The 11,061-nt window shown below is 40.9% G+C and overlaps 1 protein-coding gene across 1 annotated transcript; it reads left to right on the top strand.

Annotated features, from left to right (window-relative positions):
- The first annotated feature begins 8,730 nt into the window (after positions 1-8,730).
- Positions 8,731-10,677, top strand: LOC148298356 (ubiquitin carboxyl-terminal hydrolase 4-like). Its single transcript, XM_088276938.1, is given in 1 exon segment — positions 8,731-10,677. A coding segment is annotated over 1 exon segment (579 nt). The 5' UTR covers positions 8,731-8,759; the 3' UTR covers positions 9,339-10,677.
- Positions 10,678-11,061: the final 384 nt, after the last annotated feature.

Genomic DNA, 11,061 nt, shown 5'->3' on the forward strand with positions numbered 1-11,061 from the left:
AGCACAACGATGGCGTGTTCCTGTTTGGAGGGGAAAACAGCCAGGGGAAAATGCATAATCATCTCAAGATCTTGAGATTCAGCTCATCAAACATTGAGAATGATCGAAGTCTCCGCAAAAAGTTTGAAAAGGTCGAAACTAAGGGGGCAAAGCCATGTCCAAGAATCAACCACTCGATGGATCTCGTCCCTGTCAAAACTAAAATTATCATTATAGGCGGCACTAATGAACAAGGAAACGTGCTGGCCGACATTTGGACATTTGACTTGATATCAAGTTCGTGGGCATGCCATAACTCGAAACCTGAAATTTCGGCCATATTCGGAGGAATATCAAGGCATGCGACAGCAGTTGAGGGCACGAGCTTGTACATTTTTGGGGGATGTCAAGAGAAAGATATGGGAATAAATAATTTCTGGGCACTGGAACTGCAGTCTCAGAAAGCCGTATTATAAAAGAAAAGCAAAGGCAAATAGAATGATAAAATCAGTTCTTTTTGGTCGATATCCACAAACACCAAGCACATAATCCCGAAATAATAAATAGATGAATACTTCGATTAGTGAAGAATCGACTGATCTACATATTTCGTATGATCGAATTATTTCCCAACCCCAACCCCAACCCCAACCCCAACCCCAACCCAACCCCAACCCCAACCCCAACCCCTATGATATGAAATTCGCCACAAATCGTTTATTTGCAGCTGGAATTAATTTCAATGTATAATCACACAATTTAAATATGGTCAGAAAATTATATTATTATTCGATTAGCGAGTCATGAACTATCTCAAGGCTGGGCTCCGCGTCAAGTTAAACTTAGCGAATCCATGTAACAGCTGCAAGAATATAGATGAAATCAAACCTGAATTCAAGATTTTTAATGGGGATAAAAACCAAATAGTTAGAGCAAGCCTCGATGGAATTGTTAGGGCCAACTATGATTCATATATTGTAAGGATGAAGCTCGAAGAATAGGAAAAATGTTTGGGTCTGAAAATTGGCGAGTTCATTTGGCTGAACTTGGGCGGAGCTAAAAGGCCATACGTGCCAATCAATCCTATTGATGAGCCTGGAGTGGTTTAGCTTCTCGTGAGAGATTTGCAGCAAAAAAATAAAAACTCGTTCACCGAAAAGGTCCTCAACTTGAAGGTACTTCCAAGAATATTCAGCAAGACCAAATTGTCGAGATAACTGGGCCGGGCACTCAGTTCATATACAAAGGTTATGGGAAAATGGTTTACGGAAATTTCGATCCGACTTACCAGACATCGGGCTCGAGCTCAGACCTTCCCGTCGAAAAAACATACAAAAATATAGGCATCATTGCGCAGGCTTCAGGCATTTCAACAGTTTATTCCCTCATTTAATCGATACTTATGAACTACGATAACCGGACAGGCGTGAACCTGCTGTGGGTAGGAGATACAGCCGAAGACTTTATGCTTTTACGAGAACTCAGTTCTTTCGTGGAGCAAGGCAAGCTCAATCTGAACCTCATGCTGACCAAATATGAAAAGGGGTGGCTTGGGCCCTACGGAAAGATCTCGCAAACTCATATTCAAGATTTCATGCCGTTCCCTCGAGAAGATACGATGATCATCATGTCCGCCTTATCTGATGAGAATAATTAAGTTCAAGAGATCATTAAAGCAATGAAATACCCCAGCTACATTTATGTTTGATAAGATGCTTTTATTCAGTTAATACAATGTATGAACTAAAATTGGGAATGGCTTGATTGTCATTGCTATCCCCTTCATCTCAATCATTTGCCTATTTGCTCCCGAATGCTCAAATTTTGGAGGCGTTTGCTATTCTTATAATTCTCATTGGCCTTGATTTCCTCATCAGTAGGATTGCGATACTTGCCCCAGCCTCGCCCGTCTGGGCCTGTAGGCCTAAAGTCTTATTAGGTTCCGTCTTCTTTGAGCTTAAGAAACTCTTTTGGGGGATTGTACTTTTTGACGTGATTGACTCGGAGAGTTCTCCCACATATGTCGGTCCCATTAAAATTATCCACAGCAAGCACTGTTGACTTCTGGTTTTAATATGCCAAGAAGGCGTAACCCTTGGACTTGCCAGTTTGGGGATCCCGGATGAGCCTGATGTCAACAATTTCTCCAAACTCCGAAAACACAATAACAATATCTCCTTCGTTCATGGCGTAATTGAGGTTGCCAATGAACACATATGCACTATCGTTCCCAACCCCAACCCCAACCCCAACCCCAACCCCAACCCCAACCCCAACCCCAACCCCAACCCCAACCCCAACCCATACTTCTCGATATTCTTGGTTGTGTACATCTATTATAAATCAATACGAGCATATCTCGATGCAGCAATATCATATAGTCATAGCATATAGTTATTTCATCATGAATCATATAATCATATAATCATATCATCATCACGAAGTCAGCAGTTCGACCTGGCAACATTACCAATGTATTCACCATCGATATTGTGATACTGTGATACTAACAAATAGACAATTTGACTGCCATAAGAATCCATGAATATGACTAGATAATTGGAGATAACTCATTTCAAAAATCTTAATCTGACGATGTTTGATTGCATCTACTTCATTAGTTCCGCATTTTAGTTGATTTGTTTGAAGGATATGAGTCTGAACACGGTTTTAATCAAGGCTGTCTGCTCATAGAGCTACTTCCGCAACTGCTTGATCCAAAATACTCCCAATATACTCACGAGTATAAACAGCAGGGCTGCTGCTGCGATGATCTTGCTTCTGTAGCTGGCGATTTGGTCATTGAAATCGATCAGGATACTCTATCTGTAGTACAGCAGAATGCGTGTAAAGAAGTTTATGTGCTCTTCGAAGTAGTATGGCTCTGTTCTCAGATAAAATTCCCGAAGCTGGCTAGTTGTTAAATTATGGAGCTTGTCTGCTTCTGCCGACAGCTGCCGGGCATTTTATATAAACGACACTAAAGTCTCATCAAGGGTCTGGGAATTCTTGATTGTGGCAAGCTGTTTCTCCTCGCATGTTTGATTCACCGTCACCAGCCTATCGAATCGGGGCAGAAAATGTAATACTTAGCAGTAACCTAAGTATTTCACTTAATAATAGCGCCGGTATGTTTCGGGTGCAGATTATTGAGACATAATATTGTAAAGGCTCTTGTGATTTATGAAGGTCTCTTCCAGAATATTCTGCAGCTGGGTAATTATCGATGTGTAAGGCTGAGGAGTCTTTTTTGAGGACAGAGGATACTCCGTTACTAAGTTTCGAATCATAGAAAGTTGATGCACTCTTCGCTAAATCGGAAACTTCAGTTCAATAATATTGTGGATACTGTGCCCGTGCAAACTCTGGATGGCATAGATGAGAATTGAAAGCACCAAAATTGGCAGCAATCTCATGTTCTTGAAGATCTATCTTTTTTTGTTATGCTTGACGCTTGTCTTTAATTTTGAGAACTGCCTGCCGACCTTAATTTTGGCATCGAAGGGCTAATGGCTCTTCGGAGTTGCAAGTTCTTCCTAGTGGAGCTATCGCGAAGTGGAGTCAAACATTTCAGGCTTTTAGTTGCGAAATCTGCGCTATTTTAGCTGCTCATTAATTCCGCTAGTCTTATTTTAATTGACTGGCTCAAATGAGTTCTTTTGAGACATGAATTTTCCTATTACTTATTAGACTTCAGAGTTTTTTAGTGTTATTTAGCCGAACTATGGAAGCATTGAGAGCTGATAGGACATAATGGCATCTATTTTGGTGTAAATGGTTGAGACCTTCATGTGCTCCAAAATCTTATAGCTATGGATCAAGGTCGAATGTATTTTATAGCTGATCACTATGGAGTAGACAAGGACAGCTAAAATCACCACGCACAGCACAGTCACCGAAATTGTGATGAGCGAGTTTTCAATGGAGAAGAAATAGTCCGCAATTACGGCAGGGAACTCCCCTGAGAATCTCGCGGTCAGTGTGGGCAGCAATATAAAGTAGGTATTGTATAGCGAGTTGTATAGATTGATCGCCGTCGAGGGCAACGGTCTACTGATCTGATCGAGGAGATAATCGAAAGAGAGCTATGAGTAAGGCAAGGCAGCGAGGTGGGTCGCTGAAGAAAGAATGTACTTGTTAAGCATGACCATGAAAGTCATCTCCGTTGCCACACCAACCTTCTTATCGACGAGAAAGTCGATCCCGGAAGTCATATTTCCCCAGTTGAATTCGAAGTTCTACTGATAAGTTTTGATTATTTAAATATCCCGGGCGAGGGTTTTCTTGTAAATTTATATTTTTTTGAGCTGGTTATCTCCTGGAAACACGACCGTCTCATTATTTAACCCAACACCTCTCTCGTATGCGATAAAGTTTATTCTTCTAATCGAGTATGAAATATCTATGGTCTTGATGATTAAGTTGCTGAAATTCTATAGCTCGTTCATGCAGTTTATATATGTTTTCACTCTGTTTTCGGACATGAAGATTATAAAAATGCTGAGGCCCGCCATGATGCAGAAAATAGCGATTGTGATTCGAAGCCAGATTGTAATTTGTTGGCATTTAGTGTTTTTGTTCACTATCTATTTAATTTATATCAGCAATTTCTATGCTATGTTTTTCGTTGAAGTAATATCTAACTTTTACGATTTCATTTGAGCATTTTCAATCTCAATTGTGGAGCTTTTCATAAAAGCTACTTCGAATCTCGAAGAACTCTCTTATTCGATGTTGCGAGGAATCAAAAGTTCGTAATAATGAATCGAATCCTCAAAGCTTTCGTTAATTATGGTGTGAAAATAGTGAATTTCTAACTCTGTCTACTGCAATTTCACCTTCAAGCTCTCCCCGAGAGAAATATCTTCTAATAAGGCCGACTTTTGCAGGTACAATCCAAAGTCAGATAGGCCCATAATTTCTGACACTCTTTACTTGAGTAGCTCGGTGTAGCCGATCATTCCTGATTTCTTAGTGTACATGAAGGTCAGTGGGTGAGCATTTGCAGCTTCGAAGAATATTGCGAGTTTAAAATCATTATAGATGTCAGGATAAACTAAATAGAATAGATTTTGCTATACGATCGTGCTGGAGTCCCCAATATACAAAAATGCGTGCACAGGGTTAAAGAGGTTCAGGCTATTTTTCAGAAAGTTACGTATTTTCTTCATATGATTAGCCTCAAACTACTTTGGCAAGAGCTCGCTCACATATTTCTATCGGATCGGGCATTTAATTAGTTTCCAAAATTATGCATTGGCCTGCACTATCTTTGTAAACGAGCTCCCTTCGTTTACGTTGACCAAGCACATGGGTGTTTGGGAATCTGAATCGAATATATTCAATATCTTGCAGAGCTTTCCCTCCTTTTTAGAGTATAATTAATTCAGGAAATCAGAGTTATCGGGGGCTTTCATTTAGGTCTCATCCAATGCCAAATTAAATGGCAAAAAGAACTCATCCACCAGGGCTTTTATTTTGTTTCCCCACTAATTCTCATAGTTGGTGGGATTGCGATCGAGATAATTGTTATCGCTTTCGGCTTTATTATTCTCGGATGGCTTTTGATTGCTCTTGAGGGTGACGAATTTGCGATAAAATTTGCTGATTTTCACGAATTGCCTGTTGATGTCTTGGATTAAGGAGACGATTTTCTTGTCATCGGGATGATTGCAGGCGAGCTCAGACCAAAACTATAAAATGAAATTCAGGCTTTTAAACAGGAGCTTTCGGAAATTAAATAGTTCTATTTGAAGGTCGATGTACATTATTCCATATTTCGCCATCCCAATATCGTTGAGCTTGTTTTGTATTTTGCCTTGGACTTTGTGCTCTTCGACAAAAAAGCCGATGAGAAAAGAGAGTTTAAACAATTTGAATTGTTCAATCTATCGACGTAGGATCACAAGGTTTTGCATACATTCATAATCTTTATCACAGTAGTCCGACATGACTCTTGATTTGTCGAGGCCGATTTCCCGCATGAGCAGGACTCTCTACTTTTTATATGAAGCAGGCATATCTCGGAGCTCGTCGTTGGGGAAGCTCTCTTCAATCATATGGTGAATGAACCTAAACCATTTTTTCTTCTCATTATTGAGTTTGCTGATATTTTCGAGCTTCCTTATGTTATTTTCATCTTCTGTCTGATTCCTATCTTTAATCCGTTCTTGAGCTTTATTATGTTTGGAAATTATTTTGCTTTATAGCTTCAGTTTTGATGGTGGCTTAATGATTTTACTCTACAATGGAACGGGGCTATTCTTCTCGAGTTCAAGGTTTTAGTCATGATAAAATCCGCTTTTCGTTATGGTAGCGCCGCGTTTCCGAGGAGCTTCTTATTTGCTGCTGGCCTGATTTGAATTCTACTTGCGGTTGAATTCCTTTAGGGACTCAAACTGAAGCTCATGGCAGGGACATTAAACTAAAGTACACTTACGCCAGTGGTTCATGATAAATCGGTCTAAAATTTACCGGCTCTCGATAGAATTTCCCAGTTGGCTGACATAGTGCAATAGAATCTTGATGCGGTAAATCAAGGAAAAATCTCGAGGTTTAACCTATTTTTGTTCTCTCAAGAGAATATGCATGATTCTTTTCGTACAAAGCCAGTGCCCGGATATGCTGAAGAAGATCACCCAGGGAATCAGAACCAATGCTGGAAACCCACTTCCATTAATAATTTCCAGCAATCTTAACAGCAGAAGCGAAGCAAAGGTGGATATGACGACTTGCCCGGTCTTGGTGTAGCTGGTGATCACGATTGGGTGACGCATCAGAAAGAATACAGTTAAAGGCAGAATAATCAGGCAAAAGATGAAGCTATGCACTGGGAATTCCACCTCTAGCTTTTGATACTTGATCGAAAATGTGATTCCCATGATAACCAGTCTTGAGAAGTTGTAAACCATCAAAGAGTTTGGCGTAGTGAACTGTGCATCAGCCTTGCTTGAACCCCAAGCTATGTCACTCAAAAATATGAGGGGCAGTAAGTAAACAAAAACGACAAAGCAGAATAGAGCAATGGCCCCAATTATCTTATCCTATGCGGCACTTCCCTCGCACATGGTCTTAATCAGTGATCTCATAATGATGCTTGATGCGCCATAGCTGAGCACGTATGACAAGATCATGGATATTTTGAGGAGATAGTGCGTTCGAAGTGAGACATCGATCTGCTTAGACTTAAAATTGATGAAGAGGCTCAATATTACTCCAAAGGTGCAAACAAACGTGAAAGTGGCTATGATATAGAGCATGATGTTGTTAGAAAACATTTCAGTAGGGTCAAACCATCGGATTATTTGATTAATCTACGAGGAGTAGGTGCGATTGCTGAGCTGTTAGGAGTAGGGGGTTGCTTGATAGGTCACGTCTTCAGTTAACGCGATGTCCGTATGAATGAGGGAGAGTATCAGCAGAACTATGTATAGAATTGGATGGATTGCCTTGTTTTTTATCCATCTGCTCACCGACAAGGCAACTCTTTCTGAAAACTCCTATCTCGAGAACTATCCTTACATTTTTACAATGCCCTTGGAATTTTATGGAATTATAATGATAACAATGTTAATATAACCCAGTGGACATCTTATTATTATTTATGATGCATAATATGATGCATGTGAGAATATGATGCATATGGTATATTGTGCATATGGTGTTAATGTTCAATGCCTCTCATTTGCGTTCTTGCTACTTATGTCATTGCAATCCGATCCACTATTGTAATAAAATGTATATTTGCTTTGATTTGTTTATATATGCGTGGATGTGTAGTACTATATATTAATTCTTTGATGAAATCTAATACCGCACCAAGCCCACGAAGGCCTAAAATAATTAAATCTCAGGATGCCGCCACCCTCAAAGAAAAATCCAATAAGTTCGACAGGATATTTCAGGAATAACAGAAGCAATTCCAAAACTCACCCACTCGGCAATACTTCATCGTATCCTCGGTTTACCTAGTTCAATGGAGATAATTTTGCCAATCCAATGAAAAGTAAAGGCTGCTGCCGATTCCGATGAACTAAGATTTGTTGATCCCTGGGACTTTGGAGCTGAAGAGGGGATTGAGTGAGCAGGCAGATTTTTAAATAGTAACTGAGCCGATTTTGAATTTGATCAAGCTGGAGGAGGCGGAAGGGGTAGTCCTATAGAGAGAGGCTTACTACGAGAACAAATAAAAAAAAGTGCCCATCCACCTAAGCAGCTACAAGTACTTGAGTTTGCTCTACACGGACTTGAAGGAAATTGACTATCGTCGGAAAATGGCAACCGACCTGCTCCTCCGGACCATACAAGTCTCATCCGAGTCAACTTTTGACAATCTGATCACCAGAATCAAGCAAGCAGAAAGAATATCGCCATACTACCAGACCCGAATTTGGAAGTGCCCATCAACCGAAACCCCCGAAAACATTTATCAGTATATCAAAGCCAAGTGCGCTCCTATGCATTCGACCTACATTATACCCGGGCTGGGCAAGCTGATCGAGTGCGAAACCGATGCCGATAAGAACATCAAGATATCGGAGCTACTGCTCGAGCCAGGAGAGTTTTTCATCACTGAAAGTGTACAGGAGTCGGGCAAGTGGTTCTTCCGCAACAAGGAGGATGAAAGATGCGAGGGTTGCTATCAATACAAGAAACTGTCCCTTCACTGCGGGTGCAAGAAAGTGAGCTATTGCTCAGAGGCATGCCAATAAAAAGACAACTATTACCACATCCGAAGATGCTAGTTTGCAGAGGAACAATAGTTCAACAAAAAGATAGAGATGATCACAACCGACAGATCTGCCAGGGGACTGGTAGGTCTCTCTAACCTCGGAAACACCTGCTTTATGAATAGCTGCCTTCAATGCCTGTCGAGCACAATGCCCCTCAGTGAGTATTTCTTGAAGTCCTACTACGAAAAGTAAATCAATAAGGAAAATGTGTTGGGCACCAAGGGAAAGCTGGCCAAGACTTATGCCAATTTCATTAAAAATATGTGGTGCGGCTCATAAAAGACTTTTAGCCCCTCTTCGTTGAAGTCGGTCGTGGCTACTATTAACCCGATGTTTTCAGGCTACGCTCAGCATGACTCACAATAATTTTTCTCGTTCATTGTCGACGGCCTTCATGAGGATCTCAGCAGGGTGCAGAAGAAACCCTATGTCGAAGCAGTGGACAGCAAGGGAAGAAAAGATTAGTAAGTGGCACTAGAAAGCTGGCGAGCTCATACCAAGAGAAATCAATCCATCATTACTGATTTGATGACAGGACAGTATAAGTCAAAAGTTGTCTGCCCTGATTGTTCGAAGGAGTCTATTACTTTCGACCCTTTCACGACAGTTTCTTTGCCGATCCCCTAAGGCGCCAGCCAGGGATATCTCCGGTTCTTCGTGGTTAATGCGAACAATGAGCAGAAGGCCAAAAGAATGTCCCTGGTCTATAAACAAAACTAGCCAAAACTTTGGCTTGAGGAAGCTGCTCGCTTGGCGAAAAAGCCTTCGAATAAGTTCGTCTTCTATATTCTGACAGTCTACGAAGATATTTATAATTTCCTCAAGACCCCTAAGTCTTAAATTTTAAACAAGATTTAGGCTGAGAATAAAATATCTTTTTTGATGTAATTAGCCCCTGAAGAGCAAAGCCTAAAAAATCCCGTCGAGCTCGTCACTAGGTTCGCGAAGAAAAACTACTATGGGGATGACTACGATAATCTGTGGTTTAAGAGACCCTTCTTCTTTGAGAAGTCTGAAATTTCGGTCCAGCAGATTTACCAAAGGCTCTTGAAATATATCTATTCTATTTATAGCAAGAAAAAAAGCTCCTTCTTCGGGAGTGGATTAAACGAAGGCGATTTCATGAAGACGATGATGAATCCGAAAGATAGGCCATTCACTCTTGTTTTAAAGCACAAGAAAATCTTCGAAAGGCACTACCATCGAGTTGAAACCAAGTTCGACAAAGAAATCGAACTGAAGGACGATACGAATGTAGGTGAACTCATGAGCGAATTGGCGAAAGATGGATATGAACTCGATGCTCGGTTCACAAGATAGTCTGCAAAAGAATTCGATTTCGAAAAATTAAAGGAGTTTGATGATGTGACTGAAAAGGAACCCAAAAAGCAGCGAGAAGATATCACAGTCCAGCTCAATGATTGTTTCCGAGTCTTCGAAGAAAAGTAAACATTGGAAGTGGGTAACTAATGGTTCTGTTCCGATTGCAAAGACCACAAACTCGCAACCAAAGAGATGATCATTTACAAGGCCCCTGAGATCCTCATCCTGCACCTCAAGAGGTTTAAAAACAAAGGGATATTGAGGAAATAAAAGAATGAGGCTAACATAATCTTCCCCCAGTAGCTCAACATTTCGGGGTATGTCATAAACCCAAAGCCAATGTCCACCTATCGAAAGTAGATTGAAAAAGAAGATCACTACCACGAGCCGGCCTACAAAATCGAGCAAGATACTAGTTCCTAGCCCATCTACTAGCTGTATGCGGTCAGCAATCACTATGGCGGCTTGGGCGGAGGCCACTATACGGCATATGGCAAGAATAATGGCCGCTGGTATTAGTTCGATGACAGTCATGTCAAAGCAGTTTCTGAAGAGTCCCTAAAAGGCTCGGGTGCCTACATGCTCTTTTATAAACGCAAAAATGGAATGAAAATCCTTTGATATCTATGAAACTCATTGATACTATCTAATAACACCAAAGCATAATCAGGATTGACGCAGTCAAGCCAAATAATGAGATTTAAATCTGAAACCACAACAAAAATAAACAGCACCATGGAGCAGTGCGAGCAAATGGATGAAATATTACTCAAGAACGGCAAAAAAGAGTGAAGAGTGGGGCAATTGATCGGGCAACTTGCTATTGCTAGTATAAATAACAACTTTATGGTATATAATCAATAAGCGAATTGATTTTGATGTGTATAATAATATAGCTATTCTGAGAGTTTGAAGAAATAGTCCCAAGGGGTTGGGGTTGGGGTTGGGGTTGGGGTTGGGGTTGGGGTTGGGGTTGGGGTTGGGGTTGGGGTTGGGGTTGGGGTTGGGGTTGGGGTTGGGGTTGGGA

Source organism: Brachycentrus maculatus, unplaced genomic scaffold (assembly GCF_059751285.1).
Source record: "Brachycentrus maculatus isolate JH-2025_06_01 unplaced genomic scaffold, ASM5975128v1 h1tg002140l, whole genome shotgun sequence".
In the NCBI taxonomy this organism is placed as follows: Eukaryota; Metazoa; Arthropoda; class Insecta; order Trichoptera; family Brachycentridae; genus Brachycentrus; species Brachycentrus maculatus.